Source organism: Plecotus auritus (assembly GCF_963455305.1).
Source record: "Plecotus auritus genome assembly, chromosome: 8".
Classification (NCBI taxonomy): domain Eukaryota; kingdom Metazoa; phylum Chordata; class Mammalia; order Chiroptera; family Vespertilionidae; genus Plecotus; species Plecotus auritus.
Window position 1 is genome coordinate 76,021,126 of NC_137782.1, and position 22,046 is coordinate 76,043,171.

At 39.2% G+C, this 22,046-nt stretch overlaps 1 protein-coding gene across 1 annotated transcript in view; it reads left to right on the top strand.

Moving 5' to 3' along the window:
- The window catches only part of SPTLC3 (serine palmitoyltransferase long chain base subunit 3), a 144,914-nt gene that overhangs the window by 17,289 nt on the left and 105,579 nt on the right, over window positions 1-22,046 (top strand). Inside the window, exon 2 of the mRNA XM_080684793.1 lies at window positions 9,366-9,551. Within this exon, the coding sequence (XP_080540919.1) occupies window positions 9,366-9,551 (186 nt within the window). The remainder of the gene's footprint in view (window positions 1-9,365; window positions 9,552-22,046) is intronic.

Genomic DNA, 22,046 nt, shown 5'->3' on the forward strand with positions numbered 1-22,046 from the left:
CAGGGTGGGTGTGTCTTGTGGAAGCCTGTGGCTCTCTTCATGGGCTGTTCTGACTTATTAGTTAATTTGTCAGGTGGTGAAGAGAAAAGCCAAGACAGTTGGAAACCAACTTAACCTCTCCAGAACTGAACTTCTTTACTGATAGAAAGAAAGAGTTGGAGTAGCTAATATATAAAGAACAAGTCCCCGTACAGTTCCATGTTTTCTCTCTCTCTCTCTCTCTCTCTCTCTCTCTCTCTCTCTCTCTCTCTTTTTCTCTCGCTTTCTTTCTTTCTCTCTGACTTATGTGGTCACTAAAACTTAAATCTTGTAATATGCTTTTTTCCCTTTGATATTGCCTAACATGAAAAGATGCTCAATAATTCAATAATTTAACCTTCAATTTAGTTATTTTTTTGGCATAAGTTTCCCCAGATATAAATTTGAATTTTGGTCAGCCCAGACATGACCTGATTCATTGCCTTGGGAAGGTAACATGGTTCCCAGATTTCTTTCAAATGCATCTAAGTGCGGGTTAGAAATAAAAGTATTTTAACAAAATCCCTACAGTATGTATTCATTAAAGTAATACTAGAGGTCATAATAAAAAAGGCACCAAATAGAAGTTTATTTCTCACTCATATTAAGTCTCATTGGCAGTGAGAGGAAGTTGAAGGGTGAGGTGCTCCACACAGTTTTCAGGGAACTAGACTAACAAAAGCTCTGCAATCCTTCATATGTGGCTTCCAATGTCACATTGGCCATGAGCATTCATATGGCAACAGGGGAAATAGAGAAAGTGATGGGTCATGAGAGAGGCTTTTATGGGCCAGGCATGGACATGGCACATTTCTCTTCTACCCCTTTCACATTGGTAGAACTCAGTAACTTGACCACATCTGTCTGCTAGGTTTATGGGAAATGTAGTCCATCTGAGAGAAAGAGGGAAGGAAAATGGGTTTGAAGAACAGCCAGTCTTTGCCACACTGGACAACAGGGTTAAAATATTTGAAATATTTGAAAGGCTTGTGTGAGAGATAATGAAAGCTATTATTTCTGCAAGTGATCCTTTATTTTCTGTCCTTTTATCAAATGACTTGTCTTTTTAAAATATCATTGTAATACAATGTGGTGAGTGTAATGACAATGTTGTGCGGTGAGAACATCTAGCCTGGATTTTTTAGAACATAAAGCCAGTGCTGGGTCTCAAACAGTGACTATTAGGCAGGCTAATAATATAAGTAACTTTATTCTGAAAACCAACACTTCCAAAATAGAGTTTAGTCATGGCATAGGTAAGTTTATATGAAAGGTGTTAGATACATTTGATACATGTTCTGGGTTCCCAAAGTTATGTGGAATTTCACTTCAGCATTTTAATAATATTCAATAAGCTGAGTCGATCACAGATATTTATTCAGAACCTACCATTGAAAGCTGTGTGTTGACAGGGAGATAAAGTGATGAACAAGAAAGGTATCTCCCCTGGCTCTTAAATTCTAGATCATGTACACTGTGAAGAACACCCAAGAGGTGCAGAACTAGGTAGCCTTTCCAAAACCCTTTTGTTAGTGTCCATCTCTAGGAAGCACTGGGAAAGCTGTTATAAATGATGCATGGATTTAGAGCTAGAGATAAAGCTATTTAGCAACTTCAGATTTGGGGAGTCAGGATGGAGTTAAAGAGACCATCCAGGAAATGATTGCATGGTCCAAGAGAAAGGTTGATGAACATCTCCTTGGATGCTCTGAGTCTATGTTGGCAATCTTTCTTTCTATGCATTCCTACTGCCCTTATTCTTCATACTTCCCACCTTTGGTCAACTGTCTTCTCATTCATGAAAGCTCCCTATGTCTTCCATCTAGTGTTAAATGTATCTTCCTCCCAGTTCCCACAGTACACTGAACGTCTCTCTGATACCATTTGTCAGCTGTAGTCTATCTCTGAGAACATCCTGTTTCCCAGCAGAGCATTTGCTAACACAGGCACTCAATAAGGCTTGGTTTAGTGTTGAAATAGGAATAACAGAACACCAAAAAAATTTTTTAGGTAGACGTGAAGCTGGACTTTTAAGGCAATATTACAAATATAAATTTTAATTGAAGTCATGTACTAGTCATCTCAGCAGTCTGAACAACTTGAGTTGACTGAGCCACTCAGTTTATTCTACTCCAGCTATCCTACTGGAATCTCCTAGGTAGAAGGTTTCCACCTGGAGTGTATCAGGTGGAACATAATATTCTGGTGTCTGCCCATAGGTTAATGATTAATTACATCAGGAGTGAAATATCTGAGTTTCATAGAGCATTATATAAGGATGGGGTTAAAACACTCATTTTTTTAAATCCCTGGACAATTTTAAGACATTAAATACCTTTTCAAATAAGGTAGAACAGTGTACTCTCATCATTCTTGTATCACTTCACTTCCATGAGCTTTGGTGTAGCACTACTTTTATGGCTTCAACCATTATCTAATGACATTCCAAAGTATTTTAGAAGGTAAATAAATGGTAACTTTAAAACCAATAAGACACTGAAACATTTTAAAGTAAAAGTGGAGGATTTTACTGAGGAAGGAGCTGTTTTAAATTTTACCTACCATTAAGGATAATTGTGTGTGTGTGTGTGTGTGTGTGTGTGTGTGTGTGTGTGTGTGTGTTCATGTGTATATCTTGGCCATTGATACATAGTTGGATTCTTTGCCTATATTTTAATTGGATTGTTTTTTATTATTGGACTGTGTGTTCTTTTTATATACTAGATACTAAACCCTTATCAGATAGATGATTTGCAAATATTTTCTCTAATACTGTCAGTTGTTTTTTCACTTTCTTAATAGTATCCTTTGAAGCACAAAAACTTCTGAATTGGATGAAGTACAACTTATCTGCTTTGTCATTTGTGCTTTTGGTATCACATCTGAGAAGGTTTTGCCTAACTTAAGGTCGGAAACATTTACTCCTATACTTTCCTCTGAGAGTTTTACAGTTTTAGCTTTCACACTGAGGTCTATGATCTATTTTGAGTTAATTTTTGTGTATGTTGTAAAGAAGGGGTTTAGCATGACTTGCTCAAGTTTTCTTGTCTGAGTCCCCATATACAATGACCTTTCTCAAGGTCAGTATCTCAACCCCACCACTCTGTCCTCTTTATTTTTTTTAAATTTCTTTATTGATTAAGGTATTACATATGTGTCCTTATTCCCCCATTACCCCGACCTCCCATTCATGCCCCCATCCCCCTGTTGTCTGTGTCCATTGATTAGGCTTACATGCATGCATATAAGTCCTTTGGTTGACTCTGTCCTTTTTAACCTCCCATTTCTCCTCATCTCTCACACTTGCTCTTTTCTATGGGACCCCCATTCTCCCATTTCTCCCTATGTGTAAGCATTGGCCAAGGCTCTATACATATTCTGTCTCTTCTTTTCCAAATACTTTTCTAAAAGTAACATCATCCATTTTAACAGTTTCATCTATCACCTCTATTCCAATTTAATGAAAATCATAACAATTAATGGTTGCTCATTGTATGCCAGGTACTTTGCATATATTATCTGAATTAATTTTCAAAATAATCCTTATTAGCTTCATTTTACTTTGAGGCATTTAAGGCCAAGGTCATAGAGTCAGCAAATGAAAGTGCCTGGATTTGAACCCAGGCAGACTCTCTCCTCTGCAAGCACTCTCCACCTTTATGCTCTTCCTCTCCATCAAGACTGGCCTCAAATTCCACTTTTTTCAGGAGGCTAGTCCTGACTATCTAATGTGATAATGGTTCCTCCATTTGTGTCATTCTGATGACTTTTACTTTTTGCCCTATGTTATGGTCATTTACACTCACTCCCCTCCTACCCTCCCCCATAGACCAATATCCTATCGATTATGGGAAACAGGGATTGGATTTATTGGTTACATATCCCCATTAATATTATCCTAGGACAGTGCAAAATAGGCAGCTGGTAAAAGACCTGCTAATTTGAATGGGAGAGTAATTTGTAAAGTGGGTCCTCCCAGCATGCCCCAATACTGTTTATTTCCACATGTGACAGGAATGCAGGAAGTAAACCAACCCCAGGGTGTCACAGTGCCCCAAATGACCTGGCTCTCTGGGCAAGGTGGCTCAGGATCTCTTCATTTTCAAGGCTGTGAGTAAAAAAGGTAGAACAAAGAAAGAAAATGCATTACACATAACCATGCTGTGTCTGCCTTAGCCAACAAACTTATTAAGCAAAATTGTATGCTTCATCTGCTGTAATAGGGCCAATTCTCATATTTCAAAATAACTATCCAACCCTAGTCTAAGAAATCCTTCCCATGAGGCATGACTGACTTCAATTTTAAGTAAAAGAATGTGGTAAATGAGTCATTTTTCATCTGGTCAGAAAGACCTGTATATTTCCAGATAACTTTATTCTCTCTAAAGGTATCTCATTTCCACCCTGCCAAATAAAATTACATTAAATTTAAAAATAAATAAAGCTATATGAGAGAGAGTAAAGTAGATATTGATTTGGGATGTTGGATAATGTTGAAAGTTTCTTCTTTGTGTTATAGCTATCTTAGAGAACAAGTCATAGGGGGGAAAAATAGCTACACAGGTCCCAGACTGAGCACTCATCTGAGGGTTTTGTTTGCATGTAGGTAGAGAGTCTGTTATGACAGTACAGGTTTGCCTCAGAGCCTTAAGTTTAAGCAGAATGTTCCCATGGATTTTGGGGAGTTGCTCTGCTTATTTTGGCCACATATGGTGTTCAGAAATGGATATGGGCCAGGAAAGGACAAAGGGGAAACCCTCTGCTGATTCTCACAGGATGGCCTTGAATGACATGCACCAATATAACTCAGCCATCCTCTCTTTTGGTGGGCAGGCTAACTCAGGTTTCTGAAGTCACATTGGGTACCGTTGACTCATGCTTTTTCCTCTATGGTGCCCTTTAAAGAAATAAGTCCCCAAATCCTGTCCCAAGCCCACTGCTCTTCTTTTTTTATAACTGGCGCTTTACCACAATCAACCATGGCTTAAACTGTGCCTCACAATGGCTGACTCGCAGACCCTCTACTTCAGCCAGAGCCTTTCTCTTCTCCTGCATCCCTGACTGCCCGGCAAACAGTCCCACTTCTGAGTGCAATCCCCACCTCCAACTTAGCATGTCCCAGACATACCCATTGTCTCACCCCCATAAGCAGCCCTCCTGATTCCTTCTTCCTATCAACAATACTTTAATGCTCCTTGCAGATACTTTTCATTTTCTTCTTCCTTGAAATCACACCTAATCAGTCACAAAAATTCATCAAATCTTTCTTCATGAAGATCTCAGTCCCTTGTGCTAGAGTCTAGACAAATCCAGGAAGGAAGGAAGCCAACTGTGTGTCCCCATGCTGTGGAAAGAACCAGGAAGTGGATCTTTGTGTATGTGTGCATTCTATTATTTATTTATTTATTTAACTTTTAAAATCATTATTGTTGGAAGTATTACATATGTCCCCTTATTTTCTCCATTGACCCCTTCTAGCCCACCCTTGCCTCCTGCCCCACACCCCCAGACCTTCACCACACTATTGTCTGTGTCCATGGGTTATGCATATATGCATACAAGTTCTTTGGTTGATCTCTTCCCACCCACCCACCCTAATGAACAAAATAATACTGAAGACAGATACAGTCCAAAGTCAAGCACAGAACAGAGCTGAGGAGAGCCAAAAGTTGGCACTGGAATAGTAAATCATCCACCAGACCTACAGAACTGATGTGAGATCATAATGAAAGGGAGGTCAAGAAGTCAGGAGCAGGAACCATGCCTGTCTTGGTTATCATTGAATCCCCAGAATCTAGCTCATTGCCGGCTCACAGTAGGCACTCAATAAATGTCCTATATTTCCAAATACAAGGCGTTTGTTATAATCTTTCATTCACCTTTTATTCAAGACCTCATATTAAGCAACACTCTCTCACTTTTGTTATTTTAAACCACCAAGTAGCATTTGGGGATGACACATCAGGCAGAAGCAATGTTATCAATGTCAGTTTGAGGTGGCTAGAGAAGAAACCTGATATACTGAATAAATAAGGAGGCAATACATTTTTTAATATATTTTTTATTGACTTTTTACAGAGAGGAAGGGAGAGGGATAGAGCGTTAGAAACATCGATGAGAGAGAAACATCGATCAGCTGCCTCCTGCACACCTCCTACTGGGGATGTGCCTGCAACCAAGGTACATGCCCTTGACCGGAATCAAACCTGGGACCTTTCAGTCCACAGGCCGACACATCCACTGAGCCAAACCAGTTAGGGCAGGAGGAAGCAATACATTTTAATAAGATTTTGTGAGGTTTTGACTTAAGAACACAAGTGTTAGCTGTTATTATAAAAATGTTTTTTTCAAACTGTTTTAAAAACAAGTAATGTAGAGATAAAAAATTGTAATCTACCAGGTAGATTTTTTTTGTTAATCCTCTCCCCCAGGGTATTTTTTTCCATTGCTTTTCTGAAAGAATGGAAGGGAGGGGGAGTGGGTGAAGGAGAAAGAAACATCAATGTCATCAAGGACTTATTGCCTTCTTCACACGCCCTGAATGGGGACATGGGAGCAAACCTGCAATCCAGATAGGTGCCCTTGACCAGGAATAGAACTTGCAACCCTTCAGTGCCTACCACTTAACCACACCGGCCAGGGCTGGATAGATTATTTTTGATTGTCATATATTTTGTGGCTTGGTAAGTAAGTCACAGAGAATAAAAAAATACTGCATCTCAAATAATAGAAAGGAAACAAAGGTAATAAGCTCTAGAAAACTGTTGGTGGAATCAAACATGCTTGTAATGGTGATAAAGAATACATGAGTAGCAAAACCAGTATTTCTAATTTACATGATTTTATATAATATATCTTTCTAAATATGCATGTATAAAATAAATTAATGCATTAAATACCAGTAGACATTTGACAGTTTCTTTAAATCACTAAAACTTATATGTTCAAGAACTCAAAACAGATTTCCCATTCTCCAATGAGATAATTCATAAGAAATGTTGTTGAATGAAGTAATGAATGAAGGTATAAATAATATTTAAAGACTTAGACTTATTTAAGTAGTAGCATTAAGAATAGCTTATTCACTAATCCATTGAATAAACATTGATTGAGCTATTTGAGTGCAAATCAATTAAGCAAGTCTCAGAATGGTTTGGTACCAAAGTCTACTTTCCACTGGAATGCTGACATCTAAAATAAAAGAGAGAAATATTTTAGCTTTGTATTATGAAAAAAAATTTAAACACATAGAAATGTAAAATATTTAACAAACATCCATACTTCCAAACGCAAGTTATTAACATTTTTCCAAAAATTGCTTCATGTATATATTTTATTTTTGATGGATCATTTGAAAGAAAATTGCAACTGTGATAACACTTTAACCACCTTTCTTAATACTTTACCATGCATCTACAAAGATGAAAACATCCTTCCACATAATTATAATACTGTCATTCCAACTAAAATTTATAACTCCTTAATAAGATATATTTCCAGTTAATTTTTGGATTTCTACAGTTGTTCAAAATATGTTTTTTATCAGTGTTTTGGTTTTTTTACAAAAACAAACAAGTGATTCAATGAAACACCACAACTGCATTTGGTTGTCTTTTTTAAGACTTCTCCGTTCTCTTTTTTTTTCTCTTTTTTCCCATTTGACTCAAGTATAATTGATAAATAAAAACTGTGTATATTTGAGGTGTACAACATGATTTTATATAAGCATATGTTGTGAAATTATCACTATCAAACTAATTAACACATCTATCACCTTAACTAGTTACCAAATTGTGTGTGTGTGGTAATAACACTTTAGATCTACTATCTTAGCAAATTTCAAATATGCTATACAGTATTATTAACTGTAGTCACCATGCTATACATACTCAAAAATTATTCCTACTATAGCTGAAGTATTGTACCTTTTGACCAACATCTCACCATTTCCTCACCACCATGCCATTCTTTGCTTCTGAGAGTTCAGCTTTTCTAGATTCCACATTGGACTGAGATCATATAGTATTTGTCTTTCTTTGTTTGGCTTATTTTACTCAGCATCATGCCCTCCAGGTTCATCATGGCAGGAGTTTCTTGTGTTTTATGGCTGCATAATATTGGTGTGTGTATGTGTGTGTGTGTGTGTGTGTGTGTGTGTGTGTGTGTGTTCATAAGGTCATTCATCCATCAATGAACACTTAGATTGTTTCTGTATCATGGCTGTTGTGAAAAATACTGCAATAAATATGGGAGTTGCAAATACCGCTTCAATATATTTATTTTCCAATGGATATATACTCAGAAGTGGGGTTTCTATTTTTTAATTTTTTGAGGCAACTTCATACTGTTTTCCCTAATGGTTACACCAATTTATATCTCCACTAATAATACACAGGGTTCCTTTTTCTCCACACCTTTGCCAACACTTGTTATCTCTTATTGTTTTTATGACAGCTATCTTAACAGGTGTGAGTTGATATCTCATTACTCACAGTTGCATTATTCAATACACTGTTAATTTGCATTATTCAATGCAGTATGATTTGCATTTCCCTCATGATTAGTTGAGCACCTTTTCATATACCTATTGGCCATTTATATGTCTTCTTTGGGAAAACATCTGTCTGTTCTGGTCCTTCATCCATTTTTAAATTGGGTTATTTAGATTTTTAAGTTGTATGTGTTTCTTATGTATTTTGGATATTAACCCCTTATCAGATATATGGTTTGCAAATATTTTCTCCCATTCAGAGTGCTTTTGTTGATTGTTTTCTTTGCTGTGCAGAAGCTCTCTAGTTTGATATAGTCCCATTTATATTTTTTGCTATTAAAGACCAAGCCAATTGTCATACAGAAAGTTCCACATTGTGATTATCTCATTGTTTCCTCATGAAGCAATTTATCATATTCCTCTAGCCTGATATTTCTTGTGAAATGGAAGTTAGATATAAGAGCTTGACTAAATTCAGCTTAAATGTTCCATTGGCATATTGAATACTACAACATAATAAGAGCACAGAGTGGCTAATTGCTCCAACATCTGTGATGTAATTTTATCACATGGTTAAAGTAGTAACCAGGTATGTCATCTTGTAACCCATGGGTGATATTTTGTCGTCTTGTAAAAACCTAGTTCCTCATTAACTGTTCACTTAATGGATTTAACATCTGTTGAGAATGTAATTTACCTTAACCAATTACTTCAGTAGGGGATTGTAGAATAAAATGTACATTTCTGATTACCTCTCCAGTGACCAATTTTCAAAAAAGTTGAAAGTCCAAAATTTTAAGTATCATACTTTATTGTAATGGGAGAGTACTAACATTCAATTTTCTTCTGTTTTCAGCAAAATGGGAAGCCACATTTTTATGAGAAGCCGGTTGTTGAATCCTTTGAGGAAGCACCTCTTCACGTTATGGTTTTCACTTATATGGGATATGGAATTGGAACCCTATTTGGCTATCTCAGAGACTTTTTGAGAAACTCGGGAATAGAAAAATGCAATGCAGCTGTAGAGCGAGAAGAACAAAAAGTATGTATGCACATCTCCCTGGATCTTTGTCAATGCTATTCTTCTCTAAAATGTTCTTACAAGTAGTGATGCATGTGCAGATACTAAAAAGAGTGAGGAGCTCAGGAACTCCTCAATGTAAATGCAATTTATTTCCACCCCTAGACCCCATCCCTGTGTGTTCATGGACTTGTTTTATGCAAATATTTATTGAGTAACTACCATTCACCAGATACTAAACTAAGAGTTTCTTCACACACTATCATATTTAACTTTTATAACAACCCCATGAGATATTAAAATACCATTTTAGAGACTTAAAAAAATAATATATAAGAGCAAGACACATGGATAGGGCTATATTCTGGTCTTCTAATTGCAAGATGAATATTACTTATGTTTAATCCTGGAATAGAAAAGTGTGTCTAAATAAAGTGTGAGATTTTTATTTCATCTAGATCAGGGCTTCTCAACATTGATACTATTGATATTTTGGACTGGATAATTCTTTCGTGTGGGAGGCTGCATGTACATCGTAGAATCTTTAATAGCATACCTAGCCTCTACCCACTAGTTGCCATTAGCACTCTCCCACACACTTGTGACAATCAAAAATGCCTCCAGACATTGCCAAATGTCTCATGGACTGAAAAATCACCTCTGATCTAAATACTTTCTATAGTTAACCTATAAAAGTCTACATCATCCTCTTTTCACATCGAGCTAACAGAACAGCCTGGAAAACATTCAAAGATATGCAAAGAGTCTGCATTTTGTTAACATGATTTCCAAACTGGTTCAAATGATTTATGATATCATGAACCTTTTTTTCCTGAAAATTGCTTTGGAATACTATGAGTGTGGTCATGAATTATTTGACATGATGGAGCTTTAAACACATCTAAACAAACAGGATAGGTGAGGCATGAATTTCAATGTAACGAGGGAACCTCAAATCCTGTCACTTAGCAACCAGTACCTATGGTAAGATAAACACTTATTACAGTAATGCTTCCATGAACAAATCTCATGGGCATTTTTTTTTTTTGGGGGGGGGGGATTGCCTTAAGTCAAGTGTATCACCTTCAACAGAAAATAAGGCCCAGGTTTATTATTATAATTCCTGCTACTTTTAGCAACTATGTGAGCAGATGCTCTATATCAGGTAATGGGTGCTAATACAGAGAGAAGAAAAGACAGTTCCTGCCATCAGATAATTTAAAGCCTGGTGTGCAAAAACAGACTCATAAGCAAAGCATATGACAAAAGTGATAATAGGGAGGAGTGTGATGTGGGAATTCAGAATCTGTGTCCTGTGATTCATTTAAGAAGTCAGGAAGCCATGATGCTGGGGCTTGAATGGTGAGCAGGAATTTGCCTAGTGATCAAGGGCACAAAGAAAGACATTCTCAGAAAAGGGCACTGCCTGTGTCAAGGTATTCATTAACTTGTTAATCAAGTCAGATTCTCTTTGAGCATGCATTTTTGCCAGCCACCATGCTACAATCAGGGATATAAGAATAACCAGGCCCATACAATTCTTTCCTTTAGAGAGCTAACCATTAAAAAATTGCAATAGAATTTGATAAGGGATACTATAGAGGTAAGTAGAGAATGTCAAGAGAGCCAAAAAGAAAAAAACATGGAACCCAAACTTGGTGGTCAGTGAAGGCTTATGGAAGGAAGAGAAAATTAAATTGAGATGTGATGACTCAAGAATAAGTAATAAAGCAAAGGATAAGGCAAGATGGAACAGAAGGAGTCTTCAGAAATTAGGTCCAGCAGTAAGAGAAAGCATTGTACATTCAAGGAACCAAGGAATTCCAATGACTGCAGTGCTGTGAGAGTGGGAGTATGTGGGGAGAAGATTGAGAGGCAAGTAGGGGCCAGACCATAATGGGTTTTTATAAGCCATGGATATTTATTATATTATAAAAACAATGGGAAGGCATTGAAGGATTTCAGGCAAAGGAATGCAGATTTGCAGATTAGAAAGATCGTGTTCACTACCCTATGAAACAGGGATTGCAGGAGGATAACATAGAGACCAAAGAAACCAGTTAAAAGGCTGATGTAGAAATCCAGGTTAAAAAAATATCTAGGTGAGAACTTGGGTTGGGATCATGGTAGTGATAACCTGGGTGGTGGTAAGAGATAAGATCAAGAGATATTTAAGAAGATAGTAGGGGATAATTGATTTGACTTGAAAAATTAGAGAGATGCACAGATCAAAGACCACACCCAGGCTTATGACTTGGGCAGCTGAGGAGACAAGAAATTGGTGTCACTCACTGAAATGAGGGATAGAGGAAAAAGATCCAGAGGAAAGGAAAAGTGATCAATTCATACTTTGACAAGTTGAGTTTGAAAAATAGGCAGCTAGAGATAGAGCGCTAGACTTCCGGAGAAAAGTCTCAGATGGATATTGTGGCATCTTCCGCATATCTTGAGCATATCAACATTAATCAAACCCAAAGAAGTAGATAAGGTCTCTATAAGTAATACTCATCTTGCAATTAGAAGACCAAGGAAAGTCTAGAGAAAAAAGAGAGAGAGAGAGAGAGAGAGAGAGAGAGAGAGAAAGGGTGAGAAGAGAACAAGAACTTCAGAGAATTTTATAGATGTCAGAGATGGAATTCCAATTCTAGACTCAAAGCAAAGTGACACTAGAAAACCCTTATAATGGTTTAGGAAAGAAATAATTTGTGTTTGAATTGAGGAAGAAAAGGGAACTAATTTGGGAGGTAGTATTAACAAGTCTTGAAATTATATAGAAAATAATATAGAGAGAGGAATGCCAAATTTCTACTTTGGTCAGACATGAGGATGATAAGTAGCATACCCATCACAACAAAATGGTCTTGTTTTTGCCAAAAAAAAAAAAAAAAAAAAGAGGTCACAGACACAGTTTTGAGGTATAAAGATTTTTGAATGGTAAAGGATATTGAAGCAGTTAAATCAAACAGGGAACAATCCATCATGCTCCCAGAGAAAGATGAGGTTTCCTAGGTCCTAGCAGAGCTGATAATGAACCTGGGAAATAGTAAGGAGGAATCAAGTTATTTTTAGCCACTCTTACAAGGATCTCCACAGCCCCTCCCTGACACCAGCTGGTCTATTCTAGAAGCTCTTATCACCAATCTGCCTGCTCCCTGGGTATAAGTAGCATGCACACTAACTCAGTACATTACAGAGTATTTGCTGAAACAAGGTGTCAGTCAAGTCTAAATTTCTCAAGGTGGCATCCCTTGGCAGGTTTGGGCTTCAGATCTGCCATCTATCTTCTAGCCTGTTCCAATAGTTTAGCTCTATCAACCCTGAGGGGCTAGTTTGGTTTTCCTAAAGCACTTCTTACTTTCAAGCAGAACACATTTATATATATGCAAGTTGGTTCTCAGCACAGACAACTCTAAGATGGTTGAGGGCAAGAAGGTTATAGGAATATACTCCTGGGATCAACAGGTGTATACTTGGGAGGGAGTGAAAGGGAAAGATGATGAAGGTGATTTGTGATGCAGTCAGGGAGCTCTTGAGGTGGGAGATCCCTTCCGAAGTGTCGAGACAGGGGGTTGAGCCTTCAATGATGATAGATGGGGACTACCTCCAGAAAGGGATTTGACCTTGAGCTGGGCAGCTCCCTTCTTTGAGCTGTCAGCCTCCAACACTCTGAGCATTGGGGAAAGAAGAGATGCTTTAGTCCTAAACAATGGGATTGGCACAGGGCACAGCAGCCTGTCTCCAACACACCTCACTATTGCTGCAAGAACTGCTTGAATCACCTCTCGGGAGGAGGCACTGCATTCAGTAAAACAGTGTGTTGTATTTCTTTACAAAATAAACAATGTCCCACCCATTTGATCTCTGTGAAGTAGAGAGCATCATCAGTCAATTGACTCTCCTTAATAGATATTCCTTTTATGTGGCACCCTTTTTATTATGTGTTCTTTCCTTTTGAGCCCTGTTAGATTTAGAGACTTTCAGATAACAGGCCCTAATTAACGGCAATGGCTGCAATCACTATGTACATTTTTATGGGACTTAGTCACTAGATACTCTATCTCCAGGCTGACCTTTATCCTTTTAATATTGCCCCTAGTCCTGTACTTCTGACAGTAACCTTGCTCTGTGAAAATAAGCGATCTAAGGCACATCTTGAAATCTCTGGCTGGAAACATGGAATGTGCTGCTTTTCAATGACCATCGGTTCTTTTAGCAGAAATGAGCATTATTTTATTCTAAAAGCTGTGTCACTAGGAGTGCAGAATAGATTGTCCCATAAGACAAACCAGCCATTCACAAAATGATATCAGGAGAGAAAGCACTTCCACGAAGTGATGGTGGACAAGAGTTATTCTGGTTTTAAAAATATAAATGGATGCTGTGACTTCTGATTATACCCTTTGACTCTTAATTTTCAAATTTTGATCTTATCATATTTAATAATAGACAAACATGTAAATTGACAGTACCTCTGCTGTGCCCACAGCCAATCAGAGTGAGTATGCAAATTAACCCAACAAAGATGGCGGTTGATTTGCAAATGTAGGTGCCCAGCAGCCGGGGTCCTAGGAACTTTCTCGACACCCAGGTCACTCCGAGGTAGGCGCCACGTGGGTCCTGAGCAACCTGGGAAGAGCCTGAGCCAGAGGGCTCCTGGGCAGGGGCAGAGCCGGGGATGGGAGGGAGCTGGGGGGCCCCTGCCCAGGCCCCAAGCTTTGGCCAGAGGCTTGGGGCCTGGGCAGGGGCAGAGCCAGCAATCGGAGGGAGCTGGGCAGGGGTGGAGCCTGAGATCTGAGGGAGCTGGGGGGCCCCTGCCCAGGCCCTGAGGCTTTAGGCCTTGGCAGGGGTGGAGCCAGCGATTGGAGGGAGCTGGGGGGCCCTGCCCAGGCCCTGAGGCTTTACGCCTTGGTCGGGGCGGAGCTGGTAATCAGAGGCGATTGGATCTGTATGAACTACAGAGGAAACACCTTTTCTGACCGCTCATTGGCTAAGCTCCCTGTATGCCACTGGTAATATTCTTAGTAACTTGGGTATAAGAATCCAAAAAGGTGATCTAGGGCTTTTCCACCACACTCCTGGAGAAAAAAATGAAGGTCTGCTGCTAGAGGGCTAAGAAATGTCATATCCTGCTCTAGCCGGTTTGACTCAGTGGATAATGCCTAGGCCTGCCAACCACAGGGTCTGGGTTGGATTCTGATCAAGGGCATGTACCTAAGTTGCAGGCTCCTCCCTGGCTGGGGCCCAGGTGAGGGCTCATGCAGGAGGCAACCAATCAAAGTGTCCCTCTCACATGATGTTTCTCTCTGTCTCTCCCTCTCTCTCTCTTCCACACTCTAAAAATCAATGGAAACATATCCTCAGGTGAGGATAAAAAAAAGAAAGAAATGTCATATCCTATGAAAGACACATCTTGAAAATGCCTAAAGAAAGTTGTCATTTTTTTCATGGTGAAGGGACTGGAGTTCGTGTTGATGAAAACACCTTGGTGGCTGCTGTGACTGACAGTGGCTGCAGCAGCGGGGTGATGGGGCTGGTGCCTTCCCCTGATCAGCCTGGTCACCTCCCACAAAGGGAGGCCACGGGCAGTGGGCCTAAGCCATCAGTAGGACATCCCCTGAGGGCTCCCAGTATGTGAGAGGGGGCAGGCTGGGCTGAGGGATCCCCTCCGCAGTGCACAAATTCTGTGCACCAGACCCCTAGTTTTTAATAAAATTGTATATGTTTGAAGTGTACAAATGGTCAAACTAATGGGCATGTCCTTTTCCTCACTTTTTGTTAATCAAATATAAGCATTTTTTAATTCAATTTCTCTATTTTCTCTCACTGGGATGACTTCTGTCATACCAAACCATCCATTCAAACTAAACTGTTGCCCAAATTTAGACTCTCTTTTTTATTTTTCTTCTTTTTGATTTCTAGCCCAAACTCTCTGAAGTTTATTCCAAAACATGAAAGCTCTGATTCATTAGTATAAACTAAGTGAAAAGAATAGAAAAATAAAAATCTCTTTTCAAGAGAGCACTAAAAATATCACAGGCCCAGGACACCTGGTACCTCCCATAGACTCCTTCAACAATCAGAAGACACTGGCAAGGAAAAGAACAATACAAACAGATATATGGTTTAAATATGTTTGCTTAAATCCTTCTTTTAACTTTTAATTTTGTAGAAACATGTGTCTATTTTTTAAATGAAAGGTAACTTTAGAGTTGAATTGTAATTTATTAAAGACCTCTAGGTTAATTACTTTCTCAATGAGGTAATGGCCCAACTTCTCAAAAACAAGAAGATGTAAGCAAATATAATCAAGTAAATGTCAAGCATCATCAGAGACTTTAATATCTTCATGCATAATCACATTTATCAATCTTTATAGTTGTTACCATGTTCATCAAGACTCCTTCTAATGACACCAGACTGTTATAAAACATTTTAATTGCAATTTTGTGTTCACATTAGATCCAGATAGTCCCCCAGTTCCCCTACAAGTAAATTCCAGACATTTGTTGCCCATCTGCAGAGACTTTTACATCCACATGGAAGAAAGAGTGCTCAGCAAGTTGTAGCTATAGGAATGTTTAAGACAAGTCTCCAAATGTTTACATGAATTAAAACTTGTTTTGCACCCTGATGCAGCAGCCTGCTTCTCCCAGAGAGACTTTCTTCTGAGTAATTTGAAGTACAGGGTCCAATAAGATCACTGAGTATGAGATATGATTTTGTCCAAAACAAACAGATGACCCAAGCACTGGTCTTCCTGTTTGGACCTGGGTGGGTTTAAACTCAGAGAGCTTTATTGGGGCTTCTCTGGGAACTTAACATGCTGGCCAGCAGCTGGTAGGATGGTAATATCAGACCAGTTCTTAGCCTTGGCTGCACATTGGAATCACTTGTGAAGCTTTAAAAAGTACTAATATGTGAGCTTTACCTCCAGATATTCATATTTAATTGTTTTGTGGTGAACCCTGGTTGATAGGGTTCATAAAAGCTTCCCAGGTGATTCTTCTGTGCAGCCTAAGTTAGAAACCAATATGTATAGTAATGCTTCTCAAACTTACCTGTGCATTCAAATGGTCTGGAGATCATGTACATTCTCCTTTAATAGCTTTGGGATGGGGCCAAGATTCTGCATCTCTAACAAGCTTCCAGGTAATGCCAGTTCTGCTGGTCCAGGGACCATAAGTTGACCCTTCTCAAAGGTATCACATGAGAGCTTATTAGAAATAGAGAATTTTAGGCCCAGTGCAGAACTTCTAAAGCAAAATTTTTATTTTACCATGATTCTCAAGTGATGTGGAACATGTTAAAATGTGACAATGTGAGAAGCATTGCTATTCTAGAGGTTCTTAATTTGAAATTTAGTTATCACCTGTGTTCAGGTATAAATAGTGTTCTAAGACTCAATATCAATATAGGAGTATTCCCCAACACCAACAAACAATTCTTGGACCAGGATGTCCAAGAATTAGGCTAAATTCTGACACTATCTACCCAGAAATAGAATGAGAAATAGAAATAGATTCTACAGGGTAAGTGTCTCTCCAACCTCTCTCCCCCCGCCCCCCTCTCTCTCTCTCTCTCACACACACACACACACACACACACACACACACTCAGATGCCTTTCACAAGTTTAACTTGTGCTTCTGACTGGCTATAGATTGAGGGTTCCAACATCCCCTCCTTGGACTTCAGACTCTAGTTGCAAGTCAATGTTGTTACCTGTATTTCTGACCAACTGCTATAAACTGGAGGTTCCTAAACCCCCTTCTCGGGTTTGATTAATTTCCTAAAGTGGCTCACAGAACACAGAGAACATTTTACCTACTAGGTCACCAGTTTATTACAAAAGGATATAACTCAGGAACAAACAAATAGAAGAGATTCATAGGTCAAGGTGTGTAAGAAAAATGTAAGAGAGCTTCCACGCCCTCTCCGGTGCATCACACTCCAAGCACCTCCATGTGTTCACCAACCCAGAAGCTTTTTGAACCCCATCCTTTTGAGATTTTATGGGGCTTCATTACATGGCTATAATTGATTAAATGATCTGCCATTGGCAAGTGATTGCACCTTCAGGCCCTCTCCCCTCCCCAAAAGTTGGGGGGCGGGACTGAAATCCTCTAATTAAGATGGTTTGGTCCCATGCTTAGATGCTTTCCAAAGGTCACTTCATTAATAATATCTCTTATTAAACCCTGTCCCTGGAGCCTAGGATCCCCTGATTTTAAGCTTTTTCCTTTTCTTCCTCCAATCCAGCTTAAATTTTATAGACCTTGATACACCCTCAATTGGATTCACTCACCATGCTGATGGATATCCCTTTAAGTTCAGGATCACAAGCTTCAACATGGGCTTCAGTGCTCCCTTCCAGTCACATTATATTACCTTCCTACATTTAGTCACTAGCTCTTCTAGATGACTATTCCATACTTTCTTCTTTCCTTCAAAACTTCCAACACTTTTATCCCTCCTGACTTTCAGTTATAATCTTGTTCCCTATTTCATGGAGGAAATAGAAGAAGGTCAGAATATGCTTCCTCAGCCACTACTTACATGTACCTGTGCTCACATATTTGACATCCCCACTACCTCTCATAACTACAAAGTAGATGTCTGGGCTTCTGTCCAGGCCAAGCCTACCTGCACACTGGAGGCCATTCATCAGCCATCACTCAGAGTTAACATGTCCAAAACTGTGTACTTGATATTCCCTTTTAGCCTTCTCCCTCTTACAGTCTTTCCCAGAGCAGTAAATGGCAACTCCATCAGTCCACATATTCTGGCTCAAAACCTCAATCATTCTTGACTCCTCTCTTTCTCTTATACCCAAAATGAAATCTGTCCACAAATACTGTTGATACTATGTTCAAAATATGTTGTTCTTCTACCATTTCTTCCAACCCCAATGCCACCAGCTTTGTCCTCACAACCACCTTCTCTTGCCTAGCTGTACCCTGCTTCCACACTCCACCCCTCAGTCTCTTCTCAATTAACAATGAACATGATTTCTTTAAAACCTCTGTAAGATCATACACCATCGTTGAGCAAAACCCTTTAATGCCTTCACTTCTCACTCAGAGTAAGAGCCAGAGCTAGCCAAGTCCCTATGGAACACAGCTCCTTCTAAGTCTTCAACCTTCATCTCGTCTACTCCTCGGGTTTTTCATTCTACCTCAAACACCACGACCTCCTCACTTTTCCTCAAGAAGAGCTTACATGTACCTACCTCAGGAAGTTTTATTGCCTCCTCTCTGCCTGGCATGATCCTCACTCAGCACAACTCATTCCCACACTTCTTTGACTTAAATATCACTAAGAAATCAACAGCTTTTAATACAATAGGAATCACTGGCCAGTGAAATCCTCAATCTCCCCAACCAAGCATGGTGACCTTTTGGCTGCTTCTAAAAAGCAAATGCACTTCACAAGGGATGAATATTTTTTCACAATTGCAACTAGCAGAAGATCATGTCCTATAGGTTAGCAAACCAACTCCAAAATCAAGGTTTTACAATATTTTGTAAAATAACATCATCAGTAAAAGTAGAATTAAATCACAGCCTCCCCACAGTGAAAACTCAGGTATGTATATATAAATATATACATAAATATGCCCATGTATACACACACACAAAGATAATTTCTAATGTGTCATTAAAATGTTAGATCATTTTTTAGTTATTTTACAATATAGAACTCTCTACTTTCCTTTGCAAGAAGGCATCTGTCATAATAGGCAGGATTGATTGAACTCAATAAGATAGAGCTTTGCTAATGTATACCAACTAGTAATAAGCCAATGTGAGGAATGGGTGGGTCATCACCGGCCCTAACAAAGAGCCCTTCCTCAAACTCATGTTTGTTTGTTTTTACTTTTATAATTATGAAAATAATGATCAAAAGCAGGCTCTTTATTCATCTTTTCTGTCTTTTTTGTGCACTTAATTATACATATATTTATTTGTACTTATGTCCTTTCCTTAATTTAAATGAGATCATATCATACATGTGTGTGATTCACTTTTCTAAATCTAACTATATGTCTGGATATCTTTACAAGCCAGTGCAGGATTTCATCATTCCTATCAATAGTTGCACAATGGTGTTCTGTAATATGAGTGTACTAGAGGCCTGATGCATGATATTCTTGCAAGAGTAGATCTTCCTCCCCCCGGCTGCCAGCACCAGTTTCCCTCTGGCACCCAGAACCCAGGCTTCCGTCAGGCTGCCGGGAGGCACTCGGGACCCAGGCTTCCCTCCAGCCACCAGCAGGCACCTGGGAACTGGGCTTCCCTTGCAGCTCCGGCTTCATCCAGAAGGTCATCTGGTCTAATTAGCATATTATGCTTTTATTATAGACTAGAGGCCCAGTGCATGAAATTCATGCATGGGGGGGTGTAGGGGGGGAGGGGGTCCCCTCAGCCCAGCGTGGACCCTCTCCAATCTGGGACTCCTCGGGGGATGTCCGACTGCCGGTTTCGGCCCGATCCCAGCCGAAACCGGCAGTCAGACATCCCTCTCACAATCCGAGACCGCTGGCTCCTAACTGCTCATCTGCCTGCCTGCCTGATAACCCCTAACTGCCCCCCTGCCAGCCTGATCACCCCTAACCACCTATGCCTGCCAGCCTGATTGCCCCTAACTGCCTCCCCCCCCCCCGCCAGCCTAGTTGCCCCTTAGTGCCCGCCTCTGCCATCCTGGTCACTCCTCACTGCCCCCCTCCACTGGTCTGTTCACCCCTCACTGCCCCCCCTGCCAGCCTGGTTGCCCCACGCAGCCTGCTGGTCAGTCGTTTGGTCGTCCCTCACTAACTCCCCTGCCGGCCTTATTGCCCCAAGCAGCCTGCTGTTCTGTTGTTACTGTGAGGGCATTGTGACCAATTTGCATTTTACCCTTTTATTAGTATAGACTAGAGGCCCAGTGCATGAAAATTCGTGTGCACTGGAGGGGTCCCTTAGCCTGGCCTGCCCCCTCTCACAGTCCAGGAGCCCTCAGGGGATGTTCTACTGACAGCTTAGGCCCGCAACCCCGGGGAGTGGGCCTAAGCTGCAGGAGACGACCAGACTGATCAGGGGAAGGCGCCAACTCCATCACCCTGCTGCTGCTGCCACTGTTGGCCATGCCGGCTGCGAGGCCTGAGCCCCAGGCCACACAGCTGCAGGGGCTCATGGCTGCCTGAGCCCACAGCTGCCTGATACCCAGGCCTCGCAGCTGCTGTGGCTTTGTTCAGATGGACATCTGGATGGACGTCCGGAAGATGTCTGCTCTAATTAGCATATTACACTTTTATTAGTATAGATGATTATTTATATTACCATATTTATATTATTATAAATAATTATTCAGTGAATAGCACATACATTTATTTGAGGATAATTCCTAGAAGTGGCTTTCTGGGTCCAAATAACGTACATTTAACTTCTGAGAGATAGGCAAATTTCCTTTCAAGAAAGTTTGCATAGCTAGATTCCAGTCAGCAGTACCTGAGAGATCTTGCTTCCTTGCCAGTACTTGATATGTTGACATCACCAGCATTTTTTTTTTAATTTTTGCCAATCAGATAGGTGTACATATTTTTGTTCTTATCTTAATTTGCATTTCCTGATTAAGAATGAGATGGAGCCTCTTTTGATATGGTTATTATACTTACTCCTCTAGATTGCCTATTCATATCCTTTGCTCATAATTTTATTAAATTATTTTTTTACTGATTTAGAGCAGTTCCTTTTAAATATCCTTATATTAATAATTTGTCTGTTAAATGTATTTTAAAGATTTATCTAATTTTACTTCTTGGCTTTTAACTTATTCTATGCTATATTTAGCCATACATAGAGTTTTAATTTTTATGTCATATGCATCAAACATTTCTTTTATGTTTTCTTTGTTATTATTATTATTTTGCTGTTATTTTTTTTTCTTTGAGGAGGGGGAGTTAACCATGTTTAGGAAAGCACTTTTTAAACTCAAAATTACAACACATTTTTCTTCATTTTATTTGGTACTTTTATGATTTGGGGTGTTAATATATTTAATCCAAAAATTCATCTAAAATTTATTTCTATGTGCTGTGTGAGGTAGGATGACTATTTTTTAAAGATATATTTTAAATCGTCTCAATTAAATGGATGGCTATTTTTTATCCACTGATTTGAAATATTAATCTGCTTATTTTTTAGATAAATATACAAGTTTTAGGTAATTCTTAAAGATTTTCTCTCTGTGTAGACTTTAGAATTAGTTTGTCAGGTACTGGATTTTAAGAAAAAAACTTGTTATTTTAATTAGCAGTACATTAAACGTATAGGTTAACTTTGAAAAATTTGACATTTTAATAATATTTAGTCTTCCCTTTCAGAACCTGATACATCTCTCCATTTATTTGGATATTTTAATGTTCTTTATTAATATTTTATAATTTTCTTTATTCTAAAGTTCTATCATTTCCCCTTTTACTATTATTTGGTTATGATTTCTTTTATGGTGGTGCTATTTGAATACTACCTTTTTTCTC